The sequence below is a fragment of the Diadema antillarum genome, unplaced genomic scaffold (genome assembly GCF_040938485.1).
Source record: "Diadema antillarum isolate AM-2024a unplaced genomic scaffold, OU_Dant_1.0 seq00000098_RagTag, whole genome shotgun sequence".
Classification (NCBI taxonomy): domain Eukaryota; kingdom Metazoa; phylum Echinodermata; class Echinoidea; order Diadematoida; family Diadematidae; genus Diadema; species Diadema antillarum.
This window is the reverse complement of record NW_027271187.1, coordinates 801057-818794: the sequence shown is the minus strand read 5'-3', so window position 1 is coordinate 818794 and position 17738 is coordinate 801057. Positions and strand designations below refer to the sequence as shown.

Sequence of the window (17738 nt, the reverse complement as noted above, 5' to 3'; positions counted from 1 at the left end):
AACTCTGATGATATTATAATTTCTTTGCAATAGTTCAAAACAATCGTGTTTTTAAAGGGGCTCACCTAAACACAGACTTGAAATCCCCCGTTTGCTCTTAAAATCTTTTTTTGCAATAGCCCTAACGTACTTGTCAAAGTTCAATACGATGTGCTAGTGACTGTGTTTCAAACACTCCTATATTCCACGTACCATCAAGGACTGGAACTCATTGCCACCCGACGTTCAGAGCACAGTCAATAACGACACTTTTAAACTTCAATTAAGCAACCCCTTTTTCAGCTACAAGGACTAACAGAGCAATACCAATGGGTATTTATCGCGCACTCCCCCTTTCCTCCTCGTTTGGTTCCAGATGGAACGTTGAGGAGTATCTTGAAGAAAAAGAAGATTTTTTTTTCTATTATCTTTCTCCCGCTTCCGTTTCCTTTCATTGCTCCATCCTTAAAAAAAAAGAAGAAGATAATAATACTCAGACGCCACGCTTTGTAACAAGTAGTAAACTGTAATAGCAAAAATAAAGGACCGTAGGGGATTGATTACATTTTCACAAGGCAGACGAGACTAGACAGGCGCATCCGCACTCTGCAAACGGTCGTCGCGGCGGTAGCACCAAAGATCGTACACTCATCTTTGGTACTACGAAGCCATGCTAGGAAGCCGTGCCGAGGCCGTAAACCTGCCTCATCGTCACCGCCGCGACGTGCTGCGTGCGCTTTTTGTGGCATCGCGTCTCCCTATGCATCGGGACATCGCGCACTTCGACGCGCACTCGCGCGAACGATCGTATTTGGCGGAGGTGTAGTCGTGTACTACCGTAGGCCTGCGTGTAATATAACAATACACTGGATCTCAAGATAGCGAGTGACGATCGTTACCGCAGATTGCATGTGTGTCTACCATCAGTGTGTGCGATCATTATTTTGTGTACATAAACCAGCGAAAAACAGAGAAACGCTGTTGTGTGTCCCCGACCTGCCATGTTGCTATCATATACGTGACGGCTCTGAAAACGATCGACCTTAGCGAGAAAGAATGGAGATACCGTGTAAATTTGAATCTGGATCATAATACTGCTGTCGTAGTGAAAATGACGGACTCTCAAGTATTCAGCTTTCTGTACGCGAAAAGCAAATTCAGGATGGGTAATTGCCTGTGGCGGATCCCACATTTAAATGTGTGTGTGGTTGTTTTATGTGCACTGCTGACTTTACTCCATATACCGCAATACGTAATGGCTTGTCAAACTGATGCTGACTGTGGAGCAGACGGCACTTGTGATGCCGGCGAGTGCGTGTGTTCGCCGGGGTGGCGGGGCGATCAGTGTGAACACTGTCATGGAAGAACTAGGTAGGCCTAATTGTTCTCCAGCTCTTGGGCAGTGGTGATTTCTTGTGCTTTATTAAAATTTATGAGGTACACTGGAAGCTGCGACATTGTGGAAGAGTGGTCATGGTGAAGCAGAATCAACGAAACTGCTCACATCACAACTTCAAAGAAGAGTGGCCTATCGTGTGAATAGTGGCAACAAGCTGAAGCCCAGCAAATGAAAAGGCTGCAAAAAATTAATAAATGCTAACTTTTTAACTATTTAAAGGTTACTTTCTAAGTTTAATATTAACTTACCTATTAAAGTACAGTGTACATGAAGGAGGGATTGCTGTTAGTGTTACATCTTTGTCCCTTCCTTATCCAAACTGACTGTGAGCAAAAAGGTTGAGTAGCCGAATGTCGTCATTCATATTTTGGACGGCTTATTTTCATGTAGTATTCTAACAGCGTTAGTCTGCAAGATTTTTACATGATGTCGGTGATGACTTAGGTCACTCTATGAAAATCAACTTGGTGGCAGCAAAGCTTGAATCCTTTGTTTTTTCTCAGCAAGACTTAAATGAATGCCCCCCCCCCCCACTATGTACCTGACCACCACCTGCCAAATGTGGATGTCGATATGTCTGCATGCATATTGCATCCATGTGCATGTCATACAAATGTATATGCCATGTGTATTGCTTTATAAGTTGATAGCATGTACATCTTTGTCTGCAAACTTACAACTTTCAAGTATGGATTAAGGCCAAGGGTAGGATATTTATTGCGGGATTGGTATAAATAACCGATGTGTCTATAGTGTCTATAGCAAAATTTGCAGGGGAGGACATATTGAAGTCTCCCTACTAAATACATTCAGATGTAGACTCGGTATAGTTTTGTCATTTCATTTCATTTTCCTTTCATTTATTTACAATTCCAACAAAAACGTGTTAAGCTATATTGTACAGTAAAGCATTGGTTATAGGTTCCATACCAGTTCAATAGAAGGTACAACTGTAAATTCTACATCGAAATACAGTTTATAAAGGAAAATATTGAAAAGAAATTAAGTTTATACAATATTACATGTACAAGCATACAATTTGTGACCTCTAAAGCTGTACTGAAACAAAGTTGGAGAAGTAGGTGGGGCTGCTGAAAAGCAGGACTTGTTATTGCTGTCCCCTCATGTACATATATTTTTTACAATCTTGAATAAGCAAATAAAGACAAAATGCTCTTAAAAAACACAAAACTGATAAATGAGCATACATGTACAGTCCGTATGACAAGGTATGATCATGTAGTGTACAACTTTAAAAAACCTGGGAAAAGTTGAAATTTAAAACACACACCACACATGTAGGAGCTAGAGGGTAACTTGCTACTTCTCACTATATTTTAATACTGCAGAACTTTGAAGGGGAGGTTCAGATGATTTTCTTGATTTCATTTAATGTAGGCCTACATACTGTAGTACATAAAAGTAAGTTGACAGGCTCCATACAGATTTGTGAAATTGTGGTCCTTGAGCAGAGAAAGCAATACTCTGAAAACCCAAAACAAATTATACTAAGAAATGATGATGACATAGAAGCTCACATATTTCAGAAATTTAACGTTTACTGCTTGCTTAACGAGTGCATGCATTCTTGGGGTGACACTGCCATGTCATCATCCCTGTTCATTGTGATTTGTTATACATGTACTTTTGAAAACATTCTTATTCCTCATCCAGTCACTATAGATTCTAAAACTGAAAGTTTCGAAAGTCTGAAAATCATCTTGAGGTCTCCTTTGATATACTACGTGTATTTCAATCTATCGAGCAGGTATGATTTACATTTCACAAAGTTTGATTTAGATACAAGTATATACTGTATACAGTGTAATAAGAGTGGTAGTGGCCTTACTGTGTGCTGGTACAGCTGTATAAAACTGGTTCCACTCTTTAAGTAATGTACATTGTACATGTGAGTCAAAAGGAAGTGTAGAATTTAAATAAAGGACACCTTCATATACACAAGAATTGAGAGAACATGCAGCAATATTTAGTAGAACACATCAGGGAAAGTTCAATGAAAAATGGACCATCGTTCAAAACTTAAGAATTTGTAAAGTTTCAGTGCCACTATTGCTGGATGAGAAGACTGCTACAGCTTGTGATGTCACATGCCTAGAGCAATATAAAGAAAATACAAAGAAAATTCAACATATTTTCACCTTTCTGGCATGAAATAAGAGCTCTTGACTTGCCTCTTTCAGAAGGCAGGGGAATGATATTTCCCGTAAAGGGTGGTACAGTTTTGGTTGAGATCTATAGGGCTTTGTATGATTTTTTTTTTTCCGATAATGAGAAACTTTTTATGAAATAAAGAAAGAGCATACAAAAATTCTAAGAGGATTCAAAGTTTATTTTATGAAAATTGGGTTTGAACTGGCTGAGATGCAATGTATCTAAAATAAAGCAATAAAAAATAGTTGGGAGACCCACCTTTGATTAGGATTGCTTTGTTTTACTTTGTTTTTGGATGTCAACCTTTTCCAAACCAATTGTCGTCAAATACATTTTGAATATCTCTGAGAATTATATGCTTTTGTACAGTGGTTTTTCTTTATTGATCTCTTAAACCAGTACTATACCATCCCTTTAACATATGTCAGTAACAAGTCGAGGGAATGGGAAGGCCCTACTTTTCAAGAAATAAAAATTTAGTGGAATTCAACATACGTTTAAATTTTCTCTACATGTACAGACGTATGGTTCTACACATGTTACATCGTACACTGTAGTGTTCTCATCCAGCATTGACTGTAGAGACTTTTGAACACATCATCTGATTTTCCTCGGACTTTCACCGATGTGTTCTGCTGATATTCCTGCACTCACCCAATCCATGTGTGTAGATGAACTTGTCCTCTAAGATGTAAATTAAAATCAGAATGTCAGGTGCACGCTGTACACCAGTTGTAACTATATATTAAATACATATAATTGTATGCATGTCTATCAAATACAGATTCTTGAAAGTTGTATGAACCAAACTAAATGATATGATGTAATATCTTTATTTACCCTGTACAATGTAAAGTTGGTGTACACTCAATGCTGTGTACTTAAATTTACTTTGAAATCTTAAGCAGTTATCATCAGCAGCGTGTCATGTACTACACTGCAAATTATAAAATAGATATTGTAATGAGCTGATTCATACAATGCATTTATGTCCTGCTTTCCAACAAAGTTATGGACTATGTATCACAGCAGCTTTTTTGTTTGTTTGTTTGTTTTTCCATTAGGATGCACCACTTTATGTACCAGTTAGTAACCAGTCTTTTTAATACATTGTACATTAGATGTGACCTTGCACCACAAAACCAACAAAAAGTCACCGCACATGGATTTTTAGTTAGGGACAGATTCTGAAAGAGTAGACTGTAAGCTTTAAAATGATATATAACTCAATTCAAATGGACTCCCCTAACCTATCTAAATACTGGAAAGAAAGCACATACTCTGGAAAAGTGGGAACTGAGAAAAGAGCCTCTGAAGTACAGGGTCTATTCAAGTGCTTAATCCTATACCAAGCCGTGCTACAGTGTAGCTGTGCAATGAAAGGGACAAAACATAGGATGTAAACCACCAGAGCAACAACAATGAAGGGATTGTCAGATTAAGCTGAAATATGAGTATGTTCTATGAACACATTATGTTCACGATTAATGTCAACTTTCAAACCAGGAGTTTTATCCTTTCACAAGTTATTAGACTTGAAAGTAGAGCATGTGCAAGGGATGTTAAGAAAACGAAAAGGGGCTTTTAAGACATATCTGATCATTCTACTCCCCTGCCCCAAAAAAAAGGGTTGTAGAAAAACTGATAAAAACACACTTTCCCATTCATGTTATGATCTGAAACTAAAGAATAGCATTGGAGAAGGATGTCTACATGTGGCTCTTTCAGAAAATATTAACAATTCAAGATTGACTCGGTTGACCCATTTGACCTTTTTTGAGTCCTCATTCAAAATCAAGCGGTGCGACTTTTTGTTCGTTTGTGATGCACGGTCACATGTGAACAGTACAGTTTATGTACAGTAGTCACCTTGTATGTGTTACACTATGTGTTTCAATACGGAAAACATGAGAAGAACTGTACTCCCTATAAATTACATGGGTGTATGGCAAATTCTATACTAATTTACAAAATAGTTTAAAACAATACATTGTACATTGACCACATGAACTGCAGATCCTAAGATATCATACTTGTCTGGAGTATACTTTGATAGTTGGTACTGATGTAGGCACTGCGTCAGAGAATGAACTTTGATAATTTGAAGTTGTCATGCTATTTTCTGTGCACAGCACCCTTGCTCTGTTCTAGACGACCACTATCAACAATAATTGTCCATGCTCATTTCATGTTCATAATATCACAACACTGCGTTTCTAGCTTCTTGTGGAAATGAAAATACACGAGTGACTTGAACTTGAATACTATAAAAGTGGTTTCTTTCGCGGTGGTTTTATTTTCACGCTTTGAGGTTGAACCGCAAATTTAACATCACGCGAAAATGTTTTGAACTCGTCGCTTGTTCATCGCTATCATTACTGACCGCGAATTTAAACACACGCGAAAAAGTCGATGGAAACCGCGAAAGTTTCTGTGCGCGAAAGAAACCACTTTTACAGTACCGTACTTTGTTTTTTGAACTGTGGTTTTCAGCCCTCACCCTGTGCTTCCTTTTGTTTTGTGCACTTTTCTCTTTCAGATTGCAAGACAGCTCAGGATATATAATTGAAGCGATAGAAGATTATCAAGTTAAAACAAAGTGTACATGGCTCATTGATGGGGGAAGGTAAGTGTGAGAGAGTTTTAAGACATACCATTGTTATGCCATGTGTTTCAAATAATGCTGTGCATGTATGAAGGTGGGAATAAGATATTGAAAATGCTAGTGCTGCTGACAGATTAAGACATGTATAGTGAGTGTCATGTACACAAGCAAACTTTGGATGATGAGTTTATTTTGCAATGTGTTTGCTTCCTCCAAGAAGGCATTTAGGACTTGGTACTCTTTATGTTGGATTATGTGAGTACAGTTTGTAAAAACGATGGCATCCCTTGAGGAAGCAGTACACTTACGTCATAAAGATCAATACAGACTAATCTTAATTGTAGAATAGTTTTTAAAAAGGCTCAAAATTCATCTTTGACGATTTGGAATTTGCTATTCAATTGTATCAAAAGGTTGTACCGAAAAACTTATCTGGGTGACCAGATTTTCCTGGATAATGAATTGTTTTGGAGTATTCTGAGATGAAAATGGAATACAGACTGTAAATTTTTTAGTACCCAACTGTTATTCCTGAACCGTCCTTCCCATTTTAATAGTAGCGGGTGAGTAGAACATTATCGATCATGCCCTCACAGTAGTACATTTATTCCCAAACAAGCTGCAATCATTTTCCCCATGTGCAGAAGATGGATGGATACTGTTTTAGTCAGATTTGTATTCAATTATAAAACATTACGCAGTATTAATGATCGGGTATGCTGTGAGACTGCAAGACATCTGGCGTACCTTTTTGGCTAATGTTTTGCATTAAATCCAACAGAAATTGTGTTGATGTCACACATTTCTTTTGCATTGATTTTAGTGCAAAAATTGGCAGTTTCTGTAGGCATAATATAGGAAACTACGATTTACCTTTAACTACCAGGCAGTATACTGAATACAGCAAGATAAAAGAATTGTGCGAAATACTCGTATGGCTGCTTAAAAGATGTTGAATTGTGAGATAAACAGTACACACATTGCAAATGATAATGATTTTATTTGATTACATTAGATATAGTCCTTCGTACCTATAAAAGAGATCAGGATGTTATTCCAGGAATATAAGTAGATATCACATCTATTAATTCTCATAAAATATGACAGATTACATGGCTTCACCACTTCAATCTTTCTTGGTGTGCATACAAGTGTATATATTTGTTTCTTTCTCTCTTTCTGTATTACAGGCCTGGTGTAACAATTCGTTTTATTCCTGTTGACTTTGGGACAGAGTGCAGCTGGGATTATCTCTATATTTATGATGGTGACTCAATCTATTCTCCACTAGTAGCCAGTCTGAAGTAAGTTGGACTCATCATTTGCAGTCATGTATCAACATGAATGAAAGCTCTTTACCTGATATGATCTAAACGAAGGGGTGGCTTATAGTGTACACATAGAAAATACCTGTGTCCACTGAACGACTAATAGTAAATCTCTTTACCATTGATTGATAACATGCTTCTTTTTGTAATTTGTACATGTGTACCTTGCACCTGTACATGAATATCTAGAGCTCATGAATGCAAGCAGATTTTCCTCAAACCAATTTGAAACCAAGGTCATATTGACCTCTGGCAATATCTTTTGTAATGACAAATCTTATATGAAAGCACTCATTCTATCACAGTCGTATCCCTCCTTTTGTAATGACAAATCTTATATGAAAGCACTCATTCTATCACAGTCGTATCCCTATGTACTTTAATAGAGGTACTGTACATTGTAGGTAGCAGTTTTCTGTTCTTTGTTTATTTCAGGCTTTAGTGTCGATGTTTTCAAGCATGTCTTAATTTTTACCTCCGCCAAGGGGGGAGGTTATGTTTTCGTTACCGTTGGTTTGTTAGTTAGTTCGTTCGTTTGTCCGTGTGCAAAATAACTCAAAAAGTAGTCAACGGATTGGGATGAAACTTGCAGGAAAGGTTGAGAATGACACGAGTAAAAAACGATTAACTTTTGGAAGTGATCCGAGATTTTTTGGGGAATATATGTAGGATTTTGATATTTTGGCAGGTAGGGTCAATGAACTTGGGAGTTCAGGCTGCGCATATTTGAGGTTTGTGTGCGCACTAAAGTGCGTGCTCTAGTTTCTGCTGGGGAGAGGCGCGCCGCGCATCTGAGGGTTTATGACGTAACAAAGGCTTTTATATTGAGAAATTTGGCGATTTTTCAGTGGGTGAAAATCACTTATCTCTATGGAAGAGCAAGATCATTAGAGGAAAGTAACTGCTTGGTGGAGGTCTGCGCTCTCGGAGTGCTTTTCTAGTTTTTTTTTTTTTTTCTTTGGAAGCACATGGTCTTCAGCTGGTTTTTGTAATAATGCCATGACTAATGACTACATTTGTACGTCTCATGTAAAATGTTCTTGGGTTATATATTCAGTCTCAAGTCAATCAATCAAACATTACAACAATGCTTGAAGACATTTTTTTGTTTTCATAGCAACTCCATAACCTTACAGGGGTCAGTAAATTTAGATTCTGTGATAGTAGTACATTGTGTGTCAACTGATTTTGCAGGTTATTAAAGCATTACCCCCCCCCCCCCCCCCATCATTTTGTGTAACAACATAGTCTTGTTTCTTACCCTTCTCCTTTAATATCTAGTACTTTACAAACTGGCAAGATGCAAGGTTGCATCTTTCACTGATGAAAAAAAAAATCCTGTACAGAGCATTAGTATTCTTAGGATATTTCAGATTATTAGTTTAATACTGATGTTGACATTAGGAACTTTATTCTGTCTAGCATCACAAACTTGAAAATGGCAAGCCATTCTGCCATCTGAAGCAGGCGAGGACCCGCCAGGCACACTCACACCCGTACATGTTCAAACTTTTTGTCTCAATGGCAGAGGATTGTAAGAAAGGCATAATCTGTTACGGTCTGATATGTTCCAAGTCTCTGGTGAGTCGAACAGGTGGAAAAATACTGTCTGTACAGATCGTTACAATAAGAGAGCAGTAGCACTGAGAATAGGTTCTGCCCCTAAGTCATCCCGAGTAGAAAATTATCCACCGTGATCCTTCCCAGGAAGCACAGGCCTCGGCGTCCATCTCATAATGGGTGGTCATTATCATTGAGAAATATTCTCAACATGTGCCTTGCTTTGCTATTTTGCCTATCCAAATGTCATTTTGTGTTCAGGTATCATGCTGTGGGTCGTTGTCTTCTCTTTAATATTTGAGCTTCATTTGAATTTGATCATTGAGTTGTGTTATGAAGTCACACAACCCATTCCCGAAACATATTAAAGCCTTCTGTTGAAAAGTGTAGCGAAAGTTTAATGACGTTCCATATGCAATCATGATTTCAGGCTTAATGTAATTCAATATTGTTCAAGGAAGCTGCATTATGAGACAAGGGGCATCTCCCAAAAGAAGAAAAAGGATTTAAAATGTATTTTAAACAACTTTTGAGGCTTTTGTTCAGTAATGAAAGATAGGTTCAAAGAACTCACAGTAAAGGTGGATATTTTTGTCTTCAGAAGTAATTTTTCACGTTCTGTTGAGTAATATGAATCGCTCCTGTTTTTAATTCTGTGGAATCAAGACACTACACAGTGGTACATAATATATAACAAGCACAGATATTTGCATGTTTTTATTCTCACGCTTGTTTCTGGTTGCAAGAAATGTGTGAAAATTTCCACTTTAACAGTCTGTAACATAGCCTACAAGTATTGGTGTATCACTGCTTCAAATTGCATCTAAATGTACACTCACTGGCAAACATCTCATGTAGATTAATTAACTTTATGTAAATGCACAAGATTGAAAGAGTTTCACATTCTGAAAGAGTAATCACTTGAACACTTTGTTTCCCAAGTTTGTTGGCCATCAAAATTTGTCTATGTTCTCAGAGCCGTACTGTACTTTATGCAGATATGGAAGCGGTAAGCACCAGCTACAATATGTATACACAACAAAGCTATTCAGTCACCAGCAATTGAAGACTAGTGGCGTATGAAAATGTGCATTGTCCGTGTGCTTGTTTGCCTTTATAGAGAAAGTACGATATGTCAACAGTGCCTAATGCATTCTGACATTTTCTGTCTATTCAGTATTGCATGCCATGCTGTACCAGTCGCTTGTCAATGGAGTGACTTAGGATATAGTTCCTCGAACAAGCACACTCAAATAATCAAAGATTTGCGTACAGAGTGGGTTGGGCATGGCTGTTGCATCTGAGAGGACAACCAAAGAGACTGCCAGCTTTATTGAATCTGTGCCTACGCATAGTGTGCAATCTGTGCTATCTGAATGCGCATTGTACCTTACAACTATCCTTCGATATTCAGGTTTGACTTCCAATGAGTAAAAAAAGTTGGTACATCTTTTGAATTTAAGGTTTTTGAGGTGAGGTCACCACACCCTATGCTTAATAGCAAAAAGACCTGCCTACATTCATACATTATCATTTACAAAGTGTATTACTACAATTTTACATTGTTTTATATCTTTTCATCTTTAAGACATGATGTTAAAACTAATCTTAATATTCATCAATGATACAAGAAATACTCACGGACACACTTACAATAATTCTCAAATTCAAATACAGTCAAACCAATCTATAGCGGCTACCCAAGGGAAAAGAAAAAAAGAACGTGGCTGTTGTAGACAGATGGTTGAGCACTACATTTTTGTGTAGACAGGATCTTTCTGAAACAAGGTTTTTCTCTCAGGGATATGAAATACAGTGTATAATATTATAAAGCTTGGCTCTAGAATGAAGAAAGCTCTGTAATGGTTAGCAAAAAAAAAAAGTACCAATTTATCCATGCAGTCTGAAAAAGCATGTTCAATTCTATACATGCAAGCCAACAAATGTTTATTCTTTGACAAGTGTAAACTATTCACAATTCATAGTGAGATTCACATGTTTAGCGAGTTTCATCTTTCAGTCACCTGCACTGATACAAAAACATATCACATGACTATACTGTACGTTTAATGTTGGAAGAGCAATCTGAAGTTGTCATTTCAGGGCACTAAAAACTCATTAGATTGAAGACTTCCTAGTCATAATGTCTGAAGCGTGTAATGAATATCAGTTATCAATTTTGCTGCATGAATAATGCTACAGTGTAGTTCACAGTGATACTAGGGCAAAACTGAAATACAGTGTATCTACAGTGTGATGATGTGTTGGACATCTACAATGTATACATACATAAATGTATCTGCAGGCGGCTCTTTGCCATGTGCAGCACTTACAGTTGTAGTAAGTTGAGGTACTGAGTTTGAAGCACCTACACTGTATAGATACATGCATACTCTGGTAGGCCTACAAATGTACATAAAATAAATGAAATTTATTAGAGCAGGATGGATACCTGTGGAACAGTTCTACCTCACATTAATGCTGTACTCAGTATGGATTTGTATGTGGAAAGTCACTGTCTGACTAATACAATTGTATAAAGGCAGATCAACAGCAAAGGCACTGGCCTATGGATAAACACAACCAATACAAGTATGGTACAAACTGTATTCACTGCATCATATCATGTACTGTACCTCTAACTCAGATATGCATCGCACTTCCATTTTCAGAGTATAGCTCTACTGTAATTAACATTTCGCCTTCCCCTTCCCATCAGTTCTGTGTTTTGATTTCTGTGAGATGGAGAAAGGGGGGGGGGGGGGGGGGGGGGGGGGGTGGGGAAGGGAGGGGAGGCAGAGGGAGGGGGAGGGAAGGCGGAGAGTGGGTGAAGGAAGATATCTATCCAGGATATAGGAGCAATCATGACAAAATGTAGGCCGGAGGCTACCAAGCTCCCTCGGCTTCTGTTGGTCAAGCCCTTCTTATTGACATTGCCCCTCATAAATATCCAATCATAAATATTGGTTTCCTCCTCCGATGTGTGTGCCATGTCCCATTCTACAGTACTACTATACAATATGTATGATATGTGCTGATGATTGCCAGGGAAGGCATGGTGATGTGTGTATTGTAGGAAGTGCAGTTTGTCATGGCCAGCATGGCTTGGATATAAGGGCACGAAGGCTGCTGGATTGACTGCTGAATTTCAGTATGGGATGAGTCACTTATGATTTGATTTGCATATTACACACAGTTCCCGCACTTCACATCTAAAATTGCCTCTCCCCACCTCTCTCTCCATTGTTGATGCTCGCAGGTGCTGCTAAAATCAACATGTGCCATGACTGAGATTATACACATTACGTATTGAAAGCTGGAAAAGAGAAGACAGCAAAATGGGGCTGAGATCATTATTTGGTTACAATCTCCAGCACTGGTTCATCAACATTGTAGCATCCAAATATAAATACCTTGACCACATGTGGATTTGAAAAATTTTACCAAAATTTGTGCGCAAATTGAATGAATACTGGTTCACATCATGTCCCAAACATGATTATTTCATTGTGGTGATCACTATTTTCCTTGTTCCTCTCCAGATTTTCTTCAAGATCTTTGATATAGACTGTTCAACTTGTACCATACAAGGTACAAAGCTCTATTTGAAACTTTAGGGACTATTCGTATTGTATTCATTTAAGAACTGTATTTGCTGTTGTAGAGATATTTCTTTTTTCTTGTAAAGCTACATGTACAGATGGCAAACATTACACTTTTGTCTTGTTTTTTAAAGCTCCAGCATATTATGTTCTTGAAACTGCATGGTCAATTTGCTATCAATGGAATCTCTTGTAGAATTTGGATCTCTGTGTCCCAACTTAGGCATTTAATGATACCGACTCACCCCATGATACTGTACTATAAGCCAGTACGGAGATAGCTCATGTGCACATGGGTACAAATGACCTTTCATCATTCTCAGTTGGTTAGGCACTCCACTCAGTTCAAAGCGACATAATGCGGCAGCTTACCCAACATAGCAATTTATGGAACTTAACAAAGAATGAACCTGTGTAGATGAAGTGACCAGAATGGTTCGTCAATTAACACTTTGGGAAGCATCCATTTCATTGTGCTGTTTTGAATACATTAACAAACTTTTTCTGTTAACATTGCCAAATTTGTACCAGGCTTGCTGACAGGTATCGTACCATTTATAAGGATTACATGAATAATCATAACATTACAAACTTTATGCTTATCTCCGCTTGTCTCTCGGTTCAAATGACCTTTTTCTGCTCATGCTCAAACTGGAACCCCGAACTGGCTTATTGTGTAGATTTGTTTGACATTTAGTTCAGTGTATGTGTATATTCTATCAGGAATGGAGCAGCTGGTGGCATTCGATGTAACAGTTAGACCTTTAAAAAAATAAGGGGAAGTGTGGAAATTAGATTGAATGTGCCAACAAGATGTTAAAATGCAAGGTTTACATATACCTGTAGGCCTGTACAGTAGACCTCTTCCTTGCATCAGATAATTATATATCTGTCCTTATCAATTTTGTCAGTGTTGAAATCATTCATTATTCATTATTCATATTCATACCCAACTGAGTTGAATTTGCTATGAGGTTAACATGCGCCATGCATTTCAGTAACGCCTTGCCGTCAAACATAACACCGTGTGATGAATGATTAATCATTCGTAATCAGTGACAATCTCTTGACACTCTGTTTTTGATTGGTCCTTGCGGATTTGCAATTGACTGCTTGTTCTTTTGAGTTGGACCGTGAAGGACATGTTATATTGGGTGCAAATTTAAACAACTCCTCATCAACAATTTATAGGATATTCAACAGTATGTACATGCATGTGCAGGCACATCGTTGTAAAGACAAAGTTACCTGTGTAATTTCAGAGGTGTGAACAGCTCAGGCCACCTACATGTATATGTAGGAGGTGGTGTGATGTGATATCAAGACAGGTTTTTGCCATCTGAGTAGCCCTGAATGAAACTCTCCAGGGACTCACATGAACTGGAAATATAACCTATTCATAGCAAGTTTAATATTTTTGGAATCGGGACTTCAAGACAACTTTGAGTGGAATGGAGTACATCTGGTATTGCCAGGCATGTTGTTTGTTGTTTGTTTGGTCATTTCCATCTGAAAAGATGGCTGGATAGCCCATATTCAGCTACGTTAAGCTGGTCTTCCATGGGGTCCAGTTGGATGTGAGGTGGGACCACTTCACTGGGTTAAATACCCTGCTCTTTGCGATGAATGAATGAAGCGGGATCTTTGACGTGCACGAGTTGTTACTCTCTCATACACGGGACCTCCATTTTATGTCCTATCCGAGGGACAGAGTGTTTTGCCTCTTGCTAGAGGGGACGGTATGCTTACACGCAACATTGCTCAGTCCAGACTCGGGTTCGAACCCGGGCCCTTAGGATCGTGAGGCAGACGCACTACCGTCTGAGCCAACTCATGTAATATTCATGTACTGTTTAACAGCACATGTACATGTACATGTCACATTCATGGGGGATCAGAGTTAGTATTTTTTGCATGTTTTAAATTTGCGAATAGCACCAGCTGGCAAGATTGGTGAAAACCAAAACTTTGCAAAATGTATGGCATAGTTGTGTATAGAAATATACAGTATTTGATGCTAAATGAACAAATTGTACACACTTGTTAACCATTACCCTCAATGATATTTGATTTACAAACTGAATGCACACATCCCTCATATCATAAGCACTGCAGCTACAATGTAAATCAGAAGACTAACGAATTGTACTCCATCTACTCTCCTGTGAACCCAAGATTCTGATTGGTTGAGAGATACATGTTATTTAGAGGAGAAGGCTAAAGATTTGCAGTAAGGGCGGTGTATTTATAATATACACTCTTCCAATATCATGATGGAGTTGGCATGCGTACTGCTTTGCTCTGCAGAGATGATGTGATCGTGCAATCTGTCTGCGATGCATGTACCGCAACCGTGACATGGTTTTTTATTGATTCTTTCCCCGCTGTCCATTCATTGATTTTCTGTAAGAATAATGAGTGAGAGCACATGTGTGATCAAATCCTGTGAAATTAATTCATACCATTTGCCTGCAATATATGTGAAGCTGTGACGATACCCAAATAACACTACAGTACAAATACTATTGGTTTCTCAAACCTCTGTGTCTCCTAGTGCTGCTCAAAGTATCTATCATAAAGCAGACTGGCTGTGAAATGCACCATGAGCCTCTCAGTATCTGCTAAATATTAAAGTTCTTTTGACATACAAAGTTTGTACAGTGGAAGCTACTGCCCATACATCACATGTACAGCATGTATATCATTACATTGCATTTTTTATAATTGAAGCCTCATACACTGCACCGTGGAGTGAGCGATGCGTATGTTCTTACCAGCGTACCCAGTGTGTGTGTGCAGGTGACCTCATCCTTAATCATAACCTTGCCTTCAGGTGTCACACATAGCCAGGAGGAAATGAAGACCAGTGACTAATTGTTGAATTGTGGGAGGCCAATTCAACCTCTGCAGCCTGGCTTTAAACTTTTGTCAAGATTGTTTCACCTGCAACTATAACCACTAAAAAAAAAGGTGACTTCAGGCCAAAGTGGTCACGCAGTTTGATTTACTTGTTTGGAATGAGAGAATATTTGCAAGACTACAGTAAAAAATGTTTTTTTTTCCCCCTTTTTTTAAAATCAAACGTTTGTTTTTTTAAAGCTCTAACTCTTTTCTACAAATGTTGTACAAATACAATGTGTGTGGCTCACTGGCAATTTGTGTGTTTTCTTTGAGGACAGATTCAACACTATACCTAGAATAGTAGATATAGATATTTTGTGAGGAAACAAGCATAGGACCTACAGTAAAGAATGCTGAATATACAGCATATAAAATCGTGACAGCTGCTCTTCCTTTTGGTGCTTGTCAAGTAGGTTCTTTTTCCAACCATACATGTAGCTACAATTGTATGTAGTACAGTATCAGACAGCAGCAAATTGATAAGTCTCTTCATCCATCCAGTTTCTTTTCTCCAAAGGTTAGCGTATATACAAGCTCCAATAAGCATGTAAACACTTCATTTCTGATAAATCATCCTCCCAGAGCGGGAACGGAGTTAAACAATCGGCATGAAACTGCGATTGATTGCCTGACATTTGGAGTTTGATGGTTTGTTTTGGTAATCTCTTCTCCCTCACTCTCTCCAGGTAGGCAGTGAAAATTTTGTTGTACATGCTTGTATTTTGTAAATAACACACAACCAGCCGTAGATACATAATGTATGAGAGCATACAACAGGGAAATAAAAAGATACTGCACAGCCTTGCATGTACATTGTAGTTATTGATCATGAGTGCTTGTATGGTTTTATCACAGAAATTTCTAAGAAATCAAATATAGATAATTTGATTTATTATGTTGAAATAAAGAAATTAAATATATAGTTCAGTAATATCGTGAGACCCAGATCAACGGTATAAGAAGATGGCATTGTTGAAAATTGTTGTGGGTAATATTTCACTCTCAAGAAAGAAGGGTACCGGTATGATACATGCCTGCATTGTATAAAGCTTTGAAGACTTACGTGATACTGGACATGCAGAACTAATAAACTCCCTGTGTAAAACTAGTAACTGAAGTCAGTCCATTTGTTTCTTCTTTTTTTTTCCACTTGGCTGCAGTGCTAAATGGTGATGCAATTGCACATACATAATTGCAGCTGAACGATAGCCTAATGCTTCCACCTCATCAGTCTGATGACAATTTGATAGTGCAAGTGACTTTTCATTTTAGAGGCTTGGTGGCGTGAAGATCATTGTTTGCGTTTCAGATGGACTGCAATTACTACTCGCCCATCCATTCCCCCACAGCTCGACTCCCCAGACACTTGTGTGAATATTGCACGTGGTGACCTACTTGGTAAGCACAGTGTCGGGAAGCATGTCTCCGAGCTTGAGACTCCAGTGCTGAATGGGTGGATCGTGTCGTCACTCCCGTGGTGTATGCACAGTTGCCTCTACAGGTTGAATAAATACATCCCGTACCAAAGAGACCTTTTGCACATCTTGTCTCCCATACTGCTGGTGTTTATGACTAAAGTATGTGAATTAATGAACGAGGAGGGGGATTGTGCATCATATCTGAACAAGTCTGTCTCACTTTTCAATATGAGAAATTTTAACACAACGTTTTGTTGTTTTTGAAGGAAAAACAAGCTTAAAAAAAGAGAGGATGACTGGGTCTTTAGATAGTTGTTGGTATTAGTCCATACGCGTACTGTCCACTGTGGTCTTCAGGGGACTTTCCCCAAGTTTCGGTTAGAGCAGGGAGGTGAAATCCACCTCCCTGGTTAGAGCAAACTCAACACCCGCAAAGCATGATAGTGTGCCTGTCATCAACTTGTGTGTTGGTAGTCAAAAACTGTATGGTACAGTGTATGGTACATTATATTCCACATATTAAGAATCTTGCTATGTGATTGGTCAAGAGCTGATCACGTGATAAAGCGTAGTTTTGCCCATCACATCACCTGAGAAGAAAAGTTCATTACACTCTATGATGGTAGTCATTTTGTTTCGCTGATCTCTTTAATAGTCCACACAGTCCTAACGCGTGATATAACTGACAATTTTGAGTACGCGCGAAATTAAGTGTGTTGCACTGTGGTCTATCATTTGACCTGGGTCAAGTGATAGACCACAGTGCAGCGCACT

At 38.4% G+C, this 17738-nt stretch overlaps 1 protein-coding gene across 1 annotated transcript in view; it reads left to right on the top strand.

Annotated features, from left to right (window-relative positions):
• The first annotated feature begins 851 nt into the window (after positions 1 to 851).
• Positions 852 to 17738, top strand: part of LOC139726792 (attractin-like protein 1) — a 97850-nt gene continuing 80963 nt past the window's right edge. The window contains 3 exon segments of the mRNA XM_071637784.1: positions 852 to 1350; positions 6090 to 6176; positions 7346 to 7459. Coding sequence (XP_071493885.1) covers positions 1091 to 1350; positions 6090 to 6176; positions 7346 to 7459 — 461 coding nt within the window. The 5' untranslated portion in view covers positions 852 to 1090.